The sequence below is a fragment of the Trachurus trachurus genome (genome assembly GCF_905171665.1).
Source record: "Trachurus trachurus genome assembly, chromosome: 9".
Lineage (NCBI taxonomy): Eukaryota > Metazoa > Chordata > Actinopteri > Carangiformes > Carangidae > Trachurus > Trachurus trachurus.
Genome location: NC_139895.1, coordinates 15750629 through 15772321, shown reverse-complemented (window position 1 = coordinate 15772321; position 21693 = coordinate 15750629). Strand labels below are relative to the sequence as shown.

Here is a 21693-nt window from a genome sequence, read left to right as displayed (position 1 = left end):
CACCCACCCTCCCTGATTCTTTCTCTGCCTTCCCCTTTCCCCCCTCCTCCTCTTATCTCCTCTTCTCCTCTGAAACTTATCTCTCCTACCTGGGGATGAAGCACTCTCCCCCCTTTACTATGACTGGTATGTACGAGGCATTTGAAGACCCTCTGGGACTCTGCAGACCCGGCATTCCCAGCAGCCCACACTGTGATGCTAATCTTTTAAGTTACGTGCATGCAATTGTAGATTGGGCTCATCCAGGAGACAAAGGCAACCTGTTGACATTGGTGTCTTGATAATATCCACCCAGGCTTAGAGGCTAAACCATTAGCATTGAATAATACCACCCCAAAGACAGACCATGTATTAATGCTATGCTAATGGCATGTGACGCTGCTTTGTTAAATAATATGGGAAAAGGCCCCGACTGCAAATGTCTGCCTCACTGTCTCAGAAAGCATTTAGGTAAATGTTTTTAATTGAATGTATATCCAAATGAGGTGACTCTTTCTCTCCAGTTGCTTTGTTTACCAAAAGAGAAACAAAACTTCTATAATGAAAACTGCATTTAAAAAAATAAAAATAAAGTAGAAACAGTCTACTTAAGGAATAAATACATATGCAATGTCAACAGTTTTTGTTTCTCCACAGAAAAAATAACCAAATGAATGGGTATCAACTGGTTTTAACTTACTTTCATATGACATGTTGAATGGCTCAAGTCAAAAACTTTACAGCTTTCAAATAAAAATTTCACTTTTATTCACTTTTTCATTGTACCTTTCTGCATATTTCTGTAATTTGGTGTTAAGTTTGAAAACTGTGGTGAAGGAATAAAAGACTAAAAGACTCATTCACTTTAGTTTAGTTTCCATATTAGCTTGCCACCATACCTTTCTGCCATAAATGTTGCTTCTTCTTTAAGCTCTACAGAAGAACAGGGGAACTTTTTGTGGACATGGTGTTACTGTTTTACCTCAGGTTAAAAACACGTCAGAGACTCAGTTAAACAGCCAACATGAGCCATGTGGGAAGCTTACTTGTTTTACTTGATACAAATTCATACAATAGTGCTGTTAATGAATGTTGAGCCTCTCTTGTTTTGGGAATGGGGTGGGGGCTCTTACAGACCAGCAACACCAACTCCCACTGAAATAATTAAAATACCAAAATACTATGAATTAAAAATGTAGAGCTGGTTTTGTCTCTGGTGTTCTTTGAAAGAAAAAAAATGCATTTGCAATGCATCAGTTAAGTTCAACCCTATGTGTGTGTGTGTGTGTGTGTGTTTGTGTGTGTGCATGTTTATGCTGGGGGGAAGGGTGCAGGGGCAGTTGAAATAACACACCCTTGAAAGACAAAGATCTGCAACATGATGGACTTGATGGTTTGGTTTGACCAGGCCGGGGAGATGGATAAGTTTCAGTCAAATTAGAAAAAAGCATGCATGCATGCAATGAGCAGCCTGTGTCATTGGCTATTTATAGGCGAGCATTACAGAGTCACAGGAGTCCCTGACCTCCCCCACTGTTACTATTGATCATCACACAGCTTCTGCCCCTTGCATCTACATCCACATAAACAACCTCACTCTGCTTTTCTCTCTCTGTGTGCTCACTGCTTTGTCTGTTATCACCAGCACAGATAAATGAACAACCCCTTTCCAAACAGAGAACAATATCAAAAACCGAGGCTCCTCCTGCATGTTGAAAACACAAGGTGTTGAGTTATAGCAGCAGCAGTGAGGAGCTGGAGTAGGCTACAACAAACATGGCTGCTGGCTGGGGGATTAACATGAGGGGGGGGAGGGGACAAATACAGTATCATGGTTCCTCCACATGCTACACCAAAGTCCTTGAAGGAAAACAAATGAAGGACACAACTAACGGAAATTATTTTGCCATCTTCAACCCCCCCCCCCCACACACACACACACACACACAACAAAAACAGCAATTAGCCTGTTAGCAATTCACCTCAGAACTGTACGATCAATAAACACAGAGAGCGAGGAGCACTCATCAGAGAACACGCAGCGGTGATGAGAAGCCCACCACTCTGTGATTCACCATGTGGACAATATCTGAAGAGCCAGAGAAAAACACTTTCCAGATTCCTGCAATGCAAAAGGGGAAGGAAGGAGGGAGGGAGGGAGGGCGGGGGAGATAGGGAGGGGAGGATTGGGTGGGTGGGTGCTGGCAGTGGGATGCAGTGTGAAAACTGCCAAAAGAAGGTTATTCTATTCAAGCACTTAAGATAATTCTCGCAGCTAAATGATACGACAAAAGAACACAGAGCTAAAAGCAATTTGCGGAGAGAGATTCTTCGCCGGAGTTCAAGGAAAGACTGACCACGTCTCAAAAGAGTCCATGATTCATAAACAGGACCAGGGTGGAAAAACAAGACGAGAGAAGAGACGCTCCACAGAGAAGAAAAAAAAAAAAAAAGAGGGAGAAGGATTAACAACATTGCCAAAGAGTGATTCTCCATCATATCAACACTGCTGACTGGAGAACAAACCCACGGCACAGATCAATACATATGTGCAGTTCAGCACCGCGCCGCGCCGAGATCCGTGATGATGACACCAACAAAAACAAAGCACTTGAAGGCATCAGGCACAGAGGACATGGTGAAAAAAAAAAAATATTCATCACAAAGCCCAACCTGGAAATCATCATCATTATCTCTACTGAGGGGCTAATCCCATCAGTGTAGCACACATCCAAAAACCAGCACATCACTTTACTCAAGCTGCATTAAACTGCATGGATCTGTTATAGGCTTTCCCCCCTGCCTATATATTAATAATCATTTCTCATCAATAAGCATGTGGAAGCAGAACAACCAGCAGCTTCCTTCAGCAGAAACTGGTTGGATATGAAGCTGTTGACGGATTAGCAGCGAACCAATCCACCACAAAAGAAAAGGGACAGAAACCAGTCAAACTAAGCAAAATGAAAAAAAAAAAAGCTTCACAACAAACAACTCTCTTCTTCCATTCCCGCACAATCACGTTGAATTAAAGTACTGCCCCATACAAGAAAGCTCCAGCCTTCCTTACCTTCCCATGTATCCATTTCATGCTTCTCCCAGTCTGCCTTGACCCCATTCATGCATGGACCCAGCTAAAGAAAAGCCACTGGGCCTGTTCGCCTCATGACTCTTTTCTCTTCTCTCTCCCACAGCAACCTATTTCCTCGACAGCCGGCCCCTCTCTGACCACAGGCAGAGCCGAGCAACACCACTGGTCACTTTACTGCCTGATCACATGACCGCAAGAGTTCAAGCCCCGGGGTCACAGCTTGGCTTGAGGTCCAATGACAGCTAGGGGTTATCTGAGTGGAACTGATAGTCCTATTTTCGCTGCCGTTCAACAATACTACTAACCACCCCCCCCTCTGCTGCCTTCACCAAAATTAGCGTCCCCTCCCCTCTACCATGCCTGTGGCACTTTTGAAGAGGACTAAAGTGCATGTCCAAGCATAAACACAGGTTCAAGCTGACAAAACACACACACACATTAACTAATTGAAGCACTTAGTGCGGCAGGGAAAAAGGTTAAATGTAGTTTCACAGCCCGCCTGGTTACAAACTGACCACAGTTGAAGAGTCAAGAGAGGATGGAGACCAAGAGGTGGATCCTCTTTCTCCCAAATGTGAATGTTTTTGCTTTAGCTCAACCTGCATGAGCAGCAGTGGTCAAACATGGGCCCACGATAATGTTTAAGTCCTGCCAACCACCAGAAAATGTAAGGCCAAGTGAATTTGCGGTGACTTAATATAAAGTGCTGTGTCATGGACTTAAAGGTGACGCTGCTAACAAACGGTGACAGGAAGGTAAATTGCAGATCAGAAAGTGATAATTAATCGTTTATGGTGTCAACAGGAAAATAAAGGGATATCATTAACCGTGTCCTATGCGACCACATGTCTCTAGTGTGATTCCTGTCTGGGCAGAACTTTACATGTTGTCCTCTGTTATCTCCCTTTGTAATGTCTGAACATTAACCTTAAAAAATAGCTTGAGTTTCCTATGACTATTAACGGATTGGTTTTGGTTTTTGGGCTGATGATCAAACAGAAGACGAAGGGTGAACACATCACTTTTAGTGCTTTTAGGAAAATAATTGATTGTTAAATAAATAAGGACAATGATTAGACAGATGCCACATGTTAAAACTAAAAGTGAAATGGATAAATTACTTAGTCTTACATTACCATTTTTTGTTTGTTTGTCTGGACCAAAATGTCACCAGTATCAAATGTGTAACCAAAACTCCACCCAAACCAGTACATCTTTCCCAGAATGGGGGAATGAATTAGCTCCATAAAATGCTTCTTTATAAAGGAAAAATACATGTGAATGAGTTGACTCACTCTTTGATCAGATACTAGATTTTGTTTCTTGCACAACTGCATGTGTTCAGACTTTCATACATACATACAGGAACAAATGTTTCAGTGCAGTACCAACGTTTCTTTACCACACTGAAACATTTTGGTACCAGACAGGACTTTTGCGGTAACAAGACTTTTTTAATATCACAGTGTCACTCAGGTTTGGGGAAAAACTGATGCAAACAAACCCTTAATTTATAGACATAAGCTGCAGAAATCCTTGTTCTCTTTGCAGCTGTGACTTGAACACACGCAGTTCACATTCACCTGGCAGTCAAACTGAATTTCTTTCTTTTCTTTTTAGCATGGTGTGTTGGTCGGCATAATTTAACCCATATCTTGGTGCCATGGTGACCTGCTTTAAACCCAGGAGAGCTGCGGAGATGCCTTACCATCCAATGCGTTCTCTTCCTTCATCCCCTCCAGTGGCCTGGCTAGGGGGACATAGTGAGAAGTGTCCAGTGTTTCACCAATGTGCCCCGCCCTGAACTCTACTGCCTCAACCTGACGCTGTTTGCCCAGCAGCCTCCCGTCTACCTGATCTACCTGATCCTAACTTTACTACCACTACTACTACTACTACTACTACAGCGGTCAAGCCAGTCCTGATCCTCCAGCCGGTCTCCCAAGCCCACCCTCCTCTCAGCTCCACCCAACTAATACCTCTTGTTCACTCTCACAGCAGCACCCCCACCCCCAACCCCCCTAGGGCCCAACCCCCCATGTGAATGCTAATGACCTGACCACACTAAGTCACATATAAGAAGCTTTTCACATTCAAACGCAACACAGAAGGGTGGCTCATGTTAATGCATGCAGACAGAGGGAGAAGTGAGACGTGCTGCTGGGCTGGAGAGGATCCAGAGAGACAGCAGCTCAACTGTCACACCGGGTCGCTCGGTAAGAAGGTAGCAAAGCAATATAAAGACATGTGGAACCTGTTGGTGCGATCAGAGCCAGTGTAACTGTTGGATAGCAATACCATAAGAGTCTGAGGCCATATGTCACCATATCAGAGGCAGGGCTAATTAGGGAGGGGCCTCATCTGGGTTTTGTGAATTATATTATTCACAGCACACTGCAAGTTAACATTGAGGAGTTTTGGGGAAGAGGAACTGGCCTAAACATACTTTGCACTTTGAATTTGAAGCTGATGTAAATCCTTCCAACAGAGATTTGTGTGGTTTGATCCAGCTTATTATGCGCCATTACCAATGGCATATGTCACCCTTGACCTTAGCACCTTTCCTCCCATGCGGCAAACATGAACAGCATTATCGGACATGTTGCCTTTAACCTTGACGTCGATTGGAGCCCGTATAGAGCCGCGGCTCTGCTGGTTATTTGCTCCCAGGTGGCAAGAGGCGCTAATTGAGTGGCACCCATCAAGACGTTTAAGGCCTGGTTTCACCCGTTGGACAACTACGCTAAGACCACTTCTTCCATCTCACGTCTTCTCTATAATAACACATTTCTAGGATATCACTTTCTTAAATGAAAGGCTGATGTCACTTAAAAATACTATGTTTATATACCTGGATTTAAAACACTGACATATATTTAAGCTTTTCTCCTGCTGTTTCTATTTGCTTTATAGGTATCAGCTCCTCAGGTGATTTGTTTTTTTTAATTATGAGTCTTCAGGGAGCAAGTATTTCCATATGCAAACAGCAAAGGGGTGGGACACCAAAGTAAAGCCACAGTTTTAAACATCATACCTAAAAAGTCTAATCAAGTGTCAATAAAGTCAAAATGATGACTTTATTGACAAGGCTAACACACAGCAAGTCAGTACTAGTCAGGATTTAGACTTTTCAAGTTGAAATTATGAGATACCAAGATATACAAGACACCAACGTACATATAAATGCACTGTACAACAAGTCAAAATATGTCACAATCATATCATTTTTTGATCCGACTAGTATTTGATCTGATTTCCCCACAACTGAGCTTCTATCAGAGCTGAGTAAACGTTTTTCTCAGAGATTGGGTGATCAGACTCTTCAAGCTTCAGTGCTAATTGGCTGATTTAACTCATGTCAGGATGTGGACCACAGAGATAAAAACAAGCGCAAATATTCAACATACAAATACAAAAGCTACATGAACTTTTGGATCATAAACCTCCTACAACACGATTCACCTACACACAAACAGGCACAAACCTAATTTTGCATTACTACTATTATTACTTTGATTTACTCCTTCCATCATTGATCTGTGTCACAATTATTTAAACAACACATCTAAAAATACACTTTGTGCTGGCATCCTCGTGGGTTTTTTGAAACAAGATTGCCTAATGTATTGATAATGAACTTTTATAAGACTTCATTCTCAAAAGTCCATCGCTGGTCCAGATGAACTATTAACAGACCTCAACCAGGACAGACAGAATCAATTCTTCAAATTTTCAGTTATGTGATGCAAATTTAACGGAGAAGCAAGTCAGTAAAAGATTTCAAACACATGTTGTTGTCTCTCTAAGAAATGAAAAAGTGAATTGAAAGTGAAAATTGATTTCAAGCCACAGCATTCCTGATATAGTATGTTTGATCTTATATCGATAAACACAGACACTACAAAGCCCTTTCAGACAGGCCAAAGTTGTTAGCTAATATGCTAATTTGATTCAATGTTGCTCAAATGAGCTGTTTTGTGACTTGTTTTCTGCATTTGCCTAAACACCGAGTAACAAAGGGCATTTCTTTTGTTTGAGCTCCCCTCCCCCCTCTGCACACTGTCACAAACCTCTCCACTGTTCAGACAAAGAACTTCAACAGGCCATAGGTCACACTGCTCTTCTGCTCTTCCACATACGTACATACATGCACACATACATTCTGATTTCCTAAAGCTGAGTAGCAGCGTTCGTCTATTCCTTCAAGCGCTTCAAAGAGCAAATCAGCCTTTCTTGTCAGCACCTCCAGACCCTCCTGCATTCCTCTGCAGATGAAAACACGTTCCTGCTGCCCACACTCAATATACTTCACACAACAGAGTCACACAGAGGTACAAATATCCCGGTGCTGTTGACAAATTTGCGCTTTTTGTTCAAATTTCAAATGGTGACTAATGGATTTCAGCTCTAAAACATAGAGACTTCAACTCTTTCTTTGAGGTGGCGGTCTGAAGCAGCCTCACCCTCCCTGAAGGCCATGAGACCATCTCCAAGAATTTCTCCTCACAGAAAAGTTGCTATCAATGACAAATTCTTGATAGGACCAAATATTTCCACTTTAATTTCTCCTCCTGAAATAAGACCACACCTCAAACAAGCAATCTTTTGATGTTAAAAAGGTACTACTGGGCTTTTGTCAGATCCAAAATATAATATTATGATACAGTCCAGCTCAAATATCACCAAATATAATTGCAAAATGGACAAATCAAACATGGTATTGATTTTATCTTTTGGCCCTAGGGATGTTTTTAATATGTTTATCCTGAGTATTCTTAAATTACAACTTAACCTTTGCAACAAGAGGATTAAAAAATTATTTCAGCCATTTTGGTTTTTAGAGGAATGTTTGTCTGTTCAGGGGAAATGTTGCGGAATAATAACCTTAATAGTCATGTTTTGTATTTCAAAGTGATACATGACACAAAATGATTAGTAATCAATTATCAAAATGGCCACTCTGTCAGTAATTGATTGATTAATTCAGTGGTTCCCACCCAGAATGGTCACAAGATATTGAAAGAGATGAAAGAAATCATATTTTTCTGGATTTAAAATTCTTTATTGGGGTAAAAACAGCAAAAGGTTGGTAACCACTGGATTAATAGGCTCATTTAAAAATAAATCCTAATCCTACTTGATTGTCTTTTCACTGGCAGATGTTTGTCGTAGTGCCAGTAAACGCATCCTGTCTGGTTGGTCTCTGTTCTGTGTGTGTGTGATGAGTCACTTCAGAGGCTGCGGGCTCTGTTTGTTGGAGCTGATTGCAGCTGTACAGGAGCTGACCTCAGTGTTTTAGGCCGAGTCCAATCCACCAGATTAGATTTACAATGATCCATCTCACATTCCCCAGATGCATTTGCTTTTTGGAGCCCTGATGACCAGCAGATCAATGCAGCTGTTCTTTGCCTGAACTTCCAAGGGGCAAATAAAACTGAAGTGACCTGGCCACCATCTTGGACTTAATGACCACTAAAAACAGCCACTGACACACACACACACACACACACACACCAGTCATTCATCATGCTTTTAACTGTTTGCACAGGGAAGTATTATCAATACTCTACTCTTCGTTTCCAGATAATTTAGCCTGACAAATAAAATGATTTGGTGTTTAAGATCAGAATCTGAAATGTGCTCATTCTGAGTCTCCTGCACCAAAAACTAAGGAGAAGTAATATCACCATGTTATTGTGTTGCTAATTTCTGCCTTTTTCCTTCTGTGCTATGTTTCTCCTTGAACACAGGTACACGGAGGACACTCACCGAACAGAAAAAGGCCTTGGCCAGTTGTCAGCCAGTCATCGCCAGGTCCCTTTTACACCTCACCACTGTGTGGCGTTCACTGCACTCTGGGATCAAGATCTCCAAATTCTCAAATTACTGTCTCATCTCCCAGAATTCCTTTCACTCTGCTAAAAACATCAGATCGTGTTGCAGTGGCTCTGCTTTACTGTGTCACTCACTGCTAAAGGTATCATTCTGAATTCATTGCAGAAGCAACAAATATCCAAAATTAGGGTTTCATTAGGGTTGGTTGGTTCAGTTGTCCAGAAAACTACACCATCTGAACCAAAGTGCACCCAGATGTCAAGACAAGTTAGACTACAATATTTTTTTAACTGTTGCACAGTTTCAAGGTGGATGTGGTCCTGTGTGTCCTTGGTCACTCGTGTTGCTTCACCTCATTTCTCTGCTCAGGTTCTCCACATCTCCTGACAAGTCTCTCCATAGAGCATCAAGGACGTTTTATCAAAGTAACCAAGGGATAAGAGTATTAACACATTCCCGTTAAAAGGTTTAATATTTATAAAATGATCTCTTTTGGTCTGCATGAGTGAATGTATGAATCATTTTACTTTACAGACTTTTGTTCAAAATTCAATGAAAAGTGCAACTCGAAAGTTTATTTAGTCTTAGGTTTTAGTGTGATTCTAGTGTGATCAGAAATGTTTCCTACTTTTACTTTTCTTATATTATTTAAGAATGACAAAAGATTAAAAAAAATAAAAATAAAAACTCAACTGTGTTGAGCTGAGGCAGTGAAAACAGTGGGTCAGCATTAACAGGAGGTCAAAGGTGCCTTTGTCACAAGACTGAGTACAAGAGCAAGAACCCCCCCTCCTGCCTTACTGTTTGCCACAATGAGCTCCAAGCATTTCTCAACACTGAGCTGACCTGGGCTGAACAGATCTAATACACACCGAAAACCTTAAGTGCAGCATACAAGTAGAGAAATACTTAACAGAAATGCAGCACAAAAATATTTAACTGTGCTTTTATCTGCAATGAAATTATTATCGGCAATGAAATTATGCCAAGAGATATCGAAGTATGTGCAGCTACTGAGCAGCTACTGAGCAGCTAGCCATGTACTTAATAGTTTTGTATTCAACAGCAGCTAAAATATGCTTGTCCTGCAAGTCGAGCGTACCTGAGATCCCACTCTATTATTCTATTTTCTCTAATATTATCACCTTCGCTCTCAGATAAAAAAACCCCACTGAACTATTAGGAGACAATAAGAGAGACATCTGTGCACTGATCCACTTATTCTTCTGTCATGGCTGCAGCTCTGCCACAGAAGGTGGTGGGGGGTGGTAACAACACGCTTCCCCAGCAGAGGGCAGTGTCATACAAACCCAGAGCCCCCGTGAGCTCTGTGACAGCAGACAAAGAGGCAGAGAAGTCAGCAGCATGAGCTGACTTGTTCACTCAGAAACATCAACAATCTGATCAAAGTGGGGCAGCGTGTGACCTGAGAGCCGCGCAGCAGCCGTTATAATCTATAGATGTGGGCCAGCAGCTTTAATAATGGAGGGTGCTGAGGGGGCTCCGACTCCTAATCGTCTTATCTGCTGCCAAACAACCAACCAACGTCTTTGATGTTGTTTGCTTTCTGTTAGCAGAAGTGGTTAGTCTTCCAGCGGTGGCTAACTCTTCTGGATCAGACCACAGATCCACATCCAGCTCTTTAAAAGAGGAAGCACAGGGTTTTGTTACAAAACATTAGACATCCAGAAAGTGATCCACGGCTCTTGAATTAAGGAGAATCACGTGGTTTTAGATCAGTGCCAAATATTGGTAAAAAAATTAGCTGCTCAGTGTTTCACAAAGCTGTCTGAAACTCAGGTCAAACACAATAACATCTTCTCTGTGGACCTCCCACCCACCAAGCTGAACCCTGAGCACTGATCTGAACTGACAGGGTACATCTTCATACATGAAGCACTGACGTACAGCAGCTGATGGAGGTTTGTCAGTCCTGCTGCCCTCGTGTCTCGTATTAGCTATTAATCAGTGACAGATGCAGTGATCTAGCTAATGAGTTTTAATGCAAAGCTAATGTTTTACATGAGACATATTCCTCAAAGGAACAAGACATTATTTACTATTGCTAAAAAATGAAAACACAACTGGGAATCCTCTTTATTTTGTAACACCTAGAATATAAATATCTATAATATATAAAGATATATAAATAAATGACCTAAAATAATATAAGCTAACTGTTTTGATCTTATGTTAGAAATGGATGCTAAACTATATTTTGTTAGGCCTGTTAGGAATCCAGATGACATTTGATAATACTGGATATAGGAATATTTTCTGCCATATACAATATGAATATTGATAAAATATATATTTTGAAATTTTTCATATTTTTTCCCCCTATATTGCATGCTTTTGTCTGATCGGGCGCTCATTTCACTGCCTCACTTTCTGTGCACTGTCTCTCAGCATTTGCAAAATAAAACTTCCAGCTGCTGTTTAGTGGCAGCATCACCTACGTCTTAAATGTAAAATAAAGTAATGCGATTAGAGATGAACAACAAATTGAAATATTATTCAAATCACAATATCCAAAGCCCAGGAGCTGCAATTTCTCTGATTAGGGTCAAATGTGTCACAATAGACCATAAATGAAGCGTTGTGTTGCTACAGAGACGCCGCGGCCTTCCGATCATATTCTATAACTATAAGGGAAAATGTCTGTTTAGTGTAAGAACCAACAACAACAAAAAATCACATAATGGTGATTTAATTTCGAATTAAAATAATATACAAAAAATAAATTACCATCCCCACTGACATTAAGACTTGTAATCAGATTTTCTTTCTGCATTTTTTTAATCCCTTATAAATATATAATATCCTGTAGATGGGTGAGGAGTTACTGTTACTTAAATCTGGGATATCAATTTTAATTCTTCTTACCTAAAAATAACTTTATATTTTTTCAATTTATAGAAAACAGCTGAAACATAAAATACAATAATATTCAATTATATAATTATATTATTTTAAAAAAAGCACGCATGCAATAATATATTGTGTAGATTGCATCAAGATGTTCAACTCTGGATAGCATCTATATTAGGCATGCTTCGTGCAATTTTGTTTTATAAATTTGTCATTGTGTATTAAAGTCAACAGATCTGAGGATATTTTTCCTCAATGTGCCGTGGAGCTACAGTTGAACGTGAACGTTGCTTCTTAAAGGAGGGTGAGGGAGCGAGACACGGCATCTCTGTGCGTCTCTGCCGTGTCGATAATGACGGGTTAGGTTGGCAGCAGGGCGTCTGCTAACGCCTCCTTCAAAAGAACTGCTGCTGAAGCCTGAGTGGGACTGGAGCCTGTCAAATTACAGTGGGATCCCACCTCAACTTCCCACTCCCTCCATCTCTCTACCGTCCATCTCCTCCGCCGCCGCCACTCCTCCTGTCTTCTGTCTCTCTCTCTGTCAGGGTGGAAGCGGAAATGTTCTTATACCAGCGTGGCCATCCGAGCCCGTGCTTCCTCCAGTCTTGGGGAGACATTGGACCGAAGTGCGTATGTGGTGTGTGTGTATGTGTGTCTAAGTGTGTGTGATGCTTTGAGAGCATTTCTGGAATTCCCTCAAAGGCACATTTTCAAACTGGCAGCTGTGACTGAATCTGCTCCACCGTGCGAACACGCAGGGGGAGTCTGGATGTGCTGCACTCTGATAAGTATTTGATAGTGTATCTGAGACCGAAGAGAGATCGCCAACCTTCAGCTCCTGCTTTGAGGTCCGTCCGTACTTCATCTGCGTATTTCGGTAAAAAAAAACGGTGGAATATTTTTGACTTTTAATGTGTCACACTGATAAAAAGCGACGGGTCTCGGAGGCCGTTTTTCTGCAGTGGGTAACAATAGAGGTCCCTACAGTATCGCCTTTTTAGCCCTTCCCCTCCCATATCCCTCATCCCTGCTTTGTCCATATCTAGCTCATCCCCTATTTCTCTCTCATCCAACACCACGCCATACACTCCCACCCCCAACCTCCTCTCCATCCCACTCTATCTCTTAACCCCCCCTCCCCAACCAACCTCACCCCCCCCCCTCTCCTCTCTCTCCTCCTTTTCTGTCCAGCCCTCCTCTTCTTGCTCCAGAACTGTCAGATGGCATTAGCTCCTTTCACGCTCATGGCCTGTAGGAATAACAGCCGTGAACCTCGCCGAACAGCGCCATTCTCCTGCTCCAGTTAGCTCTCCACTCGGCACAGGCTGTTGTGCAAATACCAATGTTATTCACATTGTGCCCCTTCACTTACACAACATGCCCCACTAAAAGGGCAAAGTTAGGCGGACGCAAATCTCAGCAGAGAAGGTCACGGCGCAGAGTGGAAGATGCGGCGTGTATTGTATAACACGGTCACGCTCACTCATAATTATTAGCTCACCCCCCCCTCCCCATCTTCCCTCCCCACCGCCTCCTTCCCGACTCGAGGATCGACCCACAGCTTTGCTAAGATCTGGCTCACGTGGATCAGAAACGGATCCACTTCTTATCTGCTTACGGAGCCACAGGCCTGAAAATTTGTTAAATATATCGTGTTCAGCTTATTTCCCATGAAGTTCCAGCCGCGGGGCGAGTTGCGGCTGGTATTAAAAGCCCACTGTGACCAATAAGCTGTAAAAACGTGCAGGAGTTTTTATTGTGCGGAGAAACGGGGCGAAACGATTCTGATATGGCGTGCATACATGTAAGAGGTACAAGAGTCTTGTCCATTTTAAAATAACAAACAGATGCATTTCAGATTTTTTATGTTGTTGCCACTGGGGTTGAGCGCCGCCGCCGAGTAGGAGATCCAGACCCGAGCCAGGCCGGCTACGCTAGGCTAGCTTCCCTTCAGGGTGAAAAATCTGAAACTAATCTAATGCAGGTGAGGCCGAGGTCAACATTTGTAGCTGTTGTCGCTGTGTCAGCATCGATCATCTGTGAATTTTCCACAGAGGCAGAAAGATTAGCTCGATTTAGTTTGAAGGATAAATTCAAAACACTTGTACGAGAGGTGCGCACTGAGTTTGGAGAGGATTAAAAAGTACGTAAACTGTAATAATTGATTAAAACACTGTCGCGTCAAAAAACGAGAGGGATGTTTGCGTTTGCCGGACGAAGAGGAAACCTCAACATACATACGTTCTTGAGTGGGCGATCTGAAACATGGCGACGTAATTATTAGTTTGACAAGTGAGCGCAGATAGATTAATACAAATATGAGGAGAGTGTAATTTCTCATTACTCTGTAGTCGACAAGCCCGGCATGGAGGGTAGGCTTAAAGGCTAATAATCAAAGCAGATTAGCCTGAGCTCTGATAGATGCTACGCAAGCCTGCTAATCATCTGAGTGATAACCATGAATCATCCAATCACAGTCAGAAATGAGCTGCGTGTCTCAAATTACGACTCTGATGGAGTGATCTGGGTATCAATGACCCATCAAAGAGCCTGTCTTTGACTTCCATTTGTTTTCCCCCAGCCCGCGTCACAGTAATTCCTCCATGTTAATGCAGCATGTTGTAAGCCGGTGCATATTAAGTGTGGTGAGGACGGGTGGGCGGAAACGCTGGAGCTTCAGAGCCCCGGTGTTACTGTGATCTCCAGCCCGCATGCCCTGTGATTTAGCCCTGAAATGACAGACTTGCCCCTCATTGGGCTACGGGTGGAGAGCTAATGACACGCTGCGTGGGCTAACGTGACTATTAGCCCACTCTGAGCAGCAGGAACTGACAGCAACACAATTCTGTCATTACGCCCCAAGGAGACCTCTAATCAGGGAGGCAGGGACTCGACGAGAGGCCGGCAGCTCTTGGTTCTGCCGTGGAGACAAAAGAACGGAGCGGACCGGCTCCGTCTCACCTCGGCCTACGGGAGGGTCGGCGGCACTGACGTCAGGTTTTCAGGTAGACATGACATCCAGGTGGTCGCGTGATGAGGGAGCTGAACTGAAAATCATTTCAAAACTGCTGCGTTTTTTAACAAGACCCATGAATATGTTGCTTCTGCTACGTACAAATTAAATACTGAGCTTGGCTGGATTCGCTTAATTCATATATGTTCAGACATGTCTGTCTGCGGGCGATGTGTGCATGAGGCATTTAAAATAAAATAAAACTATGGCAGTAAACTCTACATCTAAAAAGAGCTAGGTGGACGAGGCCAAAAACATTCATATTGATATTTACTGTGACATGAGACCAAAATATTCTATGATTTGTTGCATTTAACAACCTAAAACCAATGTTTTAAATGGTTGGAAATCATTATATAATTGGCTAAAGGACTAACTATAGCAGCTTTAAGCTCAGCTGACCATTACCCGCGATCTTCCCATACTTGGCTTCTTCCTCCAGTGAAGATGCTAACTGTGTTTACTCGTGAGCTGTCAGCTTGTGCAGAAAATGTGACCTTGATTTAAATGAGACATGAATTCTTCAGGCTCCCCTGAAAGGCCATGTCACATCAGCCACATCATAATGTACGTCTTTTATAACGTATAAGATGTCCATGTTCTGTAGGTCTGAATTACACAACTGCTGAGGTCTCTCTTCCTACGATTTTAAAGCACTGACAACGGCTGTTTTAGTTCGGGGTGGTGTTGATGAAAACCGAGATGTCGGAAATGATGACTTAACTGTCGCTCTCTCGTTGGATCTCATCAGTCTCGACTACCAGTGGTGAATACAACATGATAATGAATTGCATGAAGTGTTACTGAGCTTGTTGTCTTTGTTGCAGCTGTTGTTCAGTTAAACTCTGAATTTTAATGCCGCAACTGTCTTTATCTGTTCTTTATTTATTGGATTTTCTGCCAATAATCAACTGCAGTAAAGACAAATCTGCTTCCTGGAGAGACACAATCTCAGATAATGATACTACAGGAATTAAAGTAGATACGTCAGAGCAAATATTACTCAGGGTACCTGTAAGGATCATCGTGTGACTTTATAAGCACAACGTAACTCAGAATGGAAAATAAGAACAATTCGCCCATTAAAAAAAAAAGAACACACAAAGATAATAAGCTACTTATTAAGCTTGGTAACTCACAGCTCATCCACTACATCCTTCACTGCAGCGTTGGTATTATCAGTAACACACTAACAGCACTGCAACATTATAATCCAGTGAGAATCTAGTTGTTAGATTAACAGAGAGCCTTCATCAAACATCAGTGTGGTGCTTCAGAACATCAGAGAGGTCCACTTACCTAGATTACTTTCATTGATTGCATCTGTGGAAACAGAAAACAGAAGCTTTATCAATACACGTGATGAATAGAGATGGAATGTCAGGGCATATCTGCGCTGTCTTCAACGCTAATGTTACGTCTATGTGCAGTGTCGGGACACTGGGCCTGACGTGCCGAGGCCTGCTCTGCAGGAGGGGACAGGTATGCAGACTGAAGCCGGGACAGCGTTTCTCTATCACTGCACAGTACGAGAGGCTGTTTCCAGAGTTCATTAACAAAACACTGCAGCAAACGTACGGTATTTTCTCATTGACATCATTATACGGAGTTAACATTAGCTGCTTGTGATGATTTTTTCCTCAGGTCAACAATTCAAGCCAAATTTAAAATAAAAATAGAAATAAAAAATATTTTATATATATATATATATATATATATATATATATATATATATATATATATATATATATATATATATATATATATATATATATATATATATATATATATATATATATATATATATATATACATATACACACATATGGTACATTAAAAAATTTGATTTATGTTATGACATACATTTTCACTTCAAAGATAAGTCCTTGATGTAGAACAATGATGGATAAAGCAATAGAACCACAGTTGAGTCTGTGTGTGTGTGTGTGTGTGTGTGTGTGTGTGTGTGTGTGTGTGTGTGTGTGTGTGTGATACCGAGGCTTAAATGTACCAGTTAAATGTTCACAGACAGCACACGTTTGTTTTCCACCTAAATATCAGAACAATCTCCACCTGCAGTGACTCAAACTCTATGAAACTGTTTTTGTCCAGACAGACATCCTGATCTGGTTAAATACAGAAAGACATTCACAACCAGTTCCTTTACATTTAACCTAACCCACCCTAGTCTAACCTTGAACCAGCTTAGTGAAAGATGGAGCGCTGAAGCCAAAGCAACATAACTGGGAAAAATGTCATTGTATACAAACATAATTTCTAGGAGACAGGGTTTTCTCACGGCCTTTCCTCAGCTGCACAAGTTGGCAAAACACGGTTTATCATCAAACCAGGAAGATTTTTTTTTTTTTTACATCCCATCGCTCGTGTTTTACATCTTCAGGTTTTGAGGTGGTTAACTACCTTCAAGCCTGAGAGATATCACAAATCTAATACCTCAACACAGGTCAGGCCTAACATCACCATCCGTTATGTTATCATGAGAGAGTTTAAAGGAATATTGTATTTTCATGATATATAATATCCATCAGCTCCAACAACGGTGGATAGAGGAACGGTTGCCACATACGATGTGGGAAAAATCTAGGGCACTTTATATCGTGACACGCAGTGCAACTGGCAAGCAGCTACTAAAGACTCAGTCCACCTATAGTGTATGTGCCCCAACCATTCAGCCATGAGTGATTTTATTTCCCCTAACACTCTTATTAGCATCTGCCTCAATCCTCTTTGCCTGAATTCACCAGAAGGTCAGGAGGTGCAGGCTGCAATGTCCTTTACAAACCTGTTTTATGTTTTATTAGGTGTTTGTGTCATTCCTAAATAAATTAAAATGTATGTTTTTTTCCTTTTTTAATACTCATATTACAACAACTCTCATAATGTTACATCTTATTTCTTTGAAACTTCACATTCTAGACATGTGTGAATGTTTAATGCTGGTTAATAGACGTCTTAAAAAAAAAAAAAAACTGCACACAGCAGCCTGGAATGACTTATCAGATTAATGTGAGGGCCACGCAACCCCTGTCCCCCTCATCAGCAGCTCGGTGAAATGCTCCTGACATCCTCACACCGAGAGCGAGGCAGCCTTACGAGGCAGAAATAGTGAAATCACCCGAACAACAGCTAAACAAAATAGGCCACAGCTGTTTGGTTCTTTAGGCTACAAATTAGACTCAATATGTCACAGAGCATCACATCAGAGCGAGGGCTGCAGGAACGAGCACTGAACCGTCTCCGGTGGACCGAGCTCTCTCTCTCTCTCTCCTCTCTCTCTCTCGTTCTCTGTGTTCTCAGACGTACAGATGCAGAGCTCCTGCTAATTTGCACTAGATGAGGAGTGAGCGATGGAGGCTGTATTGGTGGGGAAGGGATGAATTATGGAGGGATTTAAATAATAAATGGGCCCTCTTCAACCAGACAAGAAAGTCTTGAAAGAGGGTGGTACTCAGGGAGGTAGTGGGACACTGTGGAAGCCACAAAGATCTGGGGCATATGAATTATACCTTACTGGGTCCATTATCGCTTATCAAAGCAGCAGATGAATTATTCTGTGGGGGGCCTGTGCGAATGTGTGCACAGCGCTGCTTTGGTTCCACTTCAACAAGAGAACAGAAGGACGCAGCGATGCCTCCGTACACACACACATATGGAAACAGACGTGGAAACACCTGGGAGGAATCAGTTATGTGTCAGCGCAGAGACATTAAGCCTTCATATATATAACACAGCTTATGAAGCCTTTAATGATACAGACACTGTGTTTACACAACAACAGAGAGGAAACACCGTTCCTCATCCTCGCATTTATCCTCCAAGATCGACGTCAGGCCGTCCTCGGAGGGACCGTCGGACGAGACGATATTCTGGAGTAAAAAAAAAAGGAGAGGAGAAGTGGGGAGAAGGAAGGGAGAGGGTGGGAAACGTGTTGTTTCTCAGATCCCCTCTCCGAAAAACCGAGGTCTAAAAATACCCCATCGAGCTCGGTGGGAGGGCTTCCCCCAAAAAAACCACTCGACAGTGCAGCGGCAGTGCGTGGGGAGCATCAGAGGAACAGAATCACACTGGAGAACCAATCACTGAGTGACTGAGGAAGTCCTCACTTCCTTCCACACAGGACAGACCCATACAGTTTCCTCTCTCAGCTCAATAATGGAGCGATTTCTATTTGACCAGGTAACCAAGGCAATATGAGTTATCATCTGGATGGCCGTGCCCACTCCCCTGCTGATGCCAACACCGATGATATTCAGTTCACCAAGACAAACTTGGTTCTTATGTGACAAACACGATATCATGCCGTGATTATTTCTTCTTCCTCTTCTCTACATTTAAATGCACATACATTGTTGTTGTCATTGTGGCCATCAAGGCATTTATGGCACAGCTACAGAGTCCAAGACAAATTTCCCTGAGCGGGACAATAAAGTTTATCGTATCGTATACAAAACAGCTTGAGTTTCATGCAGTCCCTCCACACAGTAGCTTTAGAAATACCTACACATTCAAACACACTTATTAAAGCCCTGTAAAAAGGTCTGGTCCTCAGATCTACTGTAACTATGCTTGGACTGATATTCCATAATTGTGAATTTTGTAGCATTTCTTGCAATATGCAGTATTTTTCATAATATCGAATATTGCAGTTTATTCAGTTTTATATCTGAAAAATAACATTTAGGCTGGACAGTATTAGGATATTTAATTTTGGAGTCCAACAGTAGCTGTGTCAATTGTTCCCCTCCACCAAAATGATCAGCTGTGTGTTTTTATTGTTATTTTTTAACCTGAATAAAGCCGGTAATAGAAGTAGATGGACAGGCAGTGGAGGATGAGTCAGTTTGGTTTTCAGTTTGAAAGGACACACAACTACAAGGAGTGATGCCGTCACATGCACTTCCAAAGTACACACGACACGGACACAGGGCAGGCAAACTGGTAAAACGAGTAAGACACTTCAATCGGTGTTGGTGTGTTTTTAAAACTTATTTCGGGGCTACAGATCTCTCTTTCATCCCCAGGCACAGTGTGGCCGCAGTGTTTCTGGTTAAACTGCACTTTGATGGGCAGGTGACAGGTGTGTATACACAGTGTCTGAGTGAGGCTGAAAGACATTACGGCAGAAAAGGTTTGTTAAAAATTAACATGTTACCTGTGTGTTGTGTTTGTATGAGTGCTGAATGAAGACAGATACCGAAGAAACAGAAACAGTTTTTTGACGAGTTGAAATGCGGCAAAAAAAAAAAACATGTTTTTTATAATAAATATTTGATACTAATATTAAATATTGCAATATATCTCACCATACACAATGTTTTCAAATATTATTTGAAGTGGTGAATTTATTCAGTCTTATGCTGGACATTTTGTATTTGGGCTGGACTGTATTAAGATATCAAATTTGAGAGTAGTTTTGGCAAATATTTCTCTACATTTGACAATAGTTAGGAGGGTTTCTGTTTGTGTCTGAAATATATATAAAAAATCTGGTTACCGTAAAAAGAAAACAATAACCAACCAATGCCGTTGCTTCGTGCATGTAAATGTGCGTTGTGTAGAACAGCGTTGTCGGTGTTGCACATTGCACATTTCCATGTTCTCTAATGTCAAAGAGGACTGAGACAGAGTGGAGCAGTTGTGGAGACAGTATGTGTCCTGGCGTGTTGAGACACCTCCAGCAGCTCTGCACTGTTTATGTCTGGTCCGAGGCTGCAACAGGAGCTGAGGCCCAGGATCAGGATGTCACTCCAGAGCTGAGTCCCCTCTGATGTCCTCCCAACCCTGCGGGTCTCCCAGCCCTGAAGGAACCCTGAAAGGAAGGGAGACCGGGAGCGGTGGGGGTCGGGTCACTTCGATGACGTTTTCGCTCACCCTCACATTTACCCGACGGCCTCGTCCTGACACTAAACCCCCTCCGAGAAGCCGCACAGCCCAAAGTGAAGGTCAAATAGCTGAGGACACACTGAGGCGGCCTGATCAAAGTCCGGCAGCACCTCGGAAATCTGAACCCCTCTCATGATGTTTTTCACTCCTGCTTTAACAATTGCACAAAAAACCGACACTTTGCACCTTTAATTCTACAAAGAGGAAACCGGCGACATCTGAAGGTGAATGAACCGACGCTGATTGGGAGAACAAACATGATAAAAGGCCTGAACAAAAAGAGGGAGTCCCCATTCAAGATCCATACACCATCATTTGCATGAAGCATAATCCATATTTCACATATACTCTGATATATTTATCCACTGCACCTTATTTTAAGCATCTGTGGCTTTTGCACAAACACAGCTGTGAATGACAGCTCTGAAATGAGGGGAAATGTTTTTCATTTAGTAGGAGTTTGTGAGTGTTTCATCTTATTGCTCAAATGACGGCTTTTAATACCACAGCATTCATAACCCGTGCCTCTTATCACAGCTCGCTCCAACACTTGATGGAATTTGCCATCGCACAATGGTCGGAAAATACACTTCAAAGGCAAGACGCATCTAATCTCCTCCACTCTGCACATTGCAAATTTGCTGTGATAATAAGATCCTGCCTTCCCAAGCGTTCTTACGGATCTGAACCAAGGATGAGAATTTCATCTCTCTTTCTCTCTCGCTCAGTTTCCTCCTAACTCACTCTCTCTCCCAGTGTGGCATCGCAGAGTTGGAGGAGGGGGGGTGGGTTGGATTGGTTGGTTGTACTGCAGTTTGAGAGAATCTCTGCAACAGCAATACTGTGCAGTGGAACCCATCCTATCCTTATGTAAAAGCCCTATTTTTACAGTTTTATTCTACCTACACACAAACACACACACACACATACACATACACATACACACACACACGATGCACGCACAACAGAGAGACACCACTGACGGTGCAGCACAGTGACC

At 42.2% G+C, this 21693-nt stretch overlaps 1 protein-coding gene across 1 annotated transcript in view; it reads right to left on the bottom strand.

Annotated features, from left to right (window-relative positions):
- nr6a1a (nuclear receptor subfamily 6, group A, member 1a) overlaps window positions 1–21693 on the bottom strand; it is a gene marked incomplete at both ends in the record, with an annotated part of 74403 nt that overhangs the window by 14605 nt on the left and 38105 nt on the right. Inside the window, one exon of the mRNA XM_083978877.1 lies at window positions 16089–16112. Coding sequence (XP_083835003.1) covers window positions 16089–16112 — 24 coding nt within the window. The remainder of the gene's footprint in view (window positions 1–16088; window positions 16113–21693) is intronic.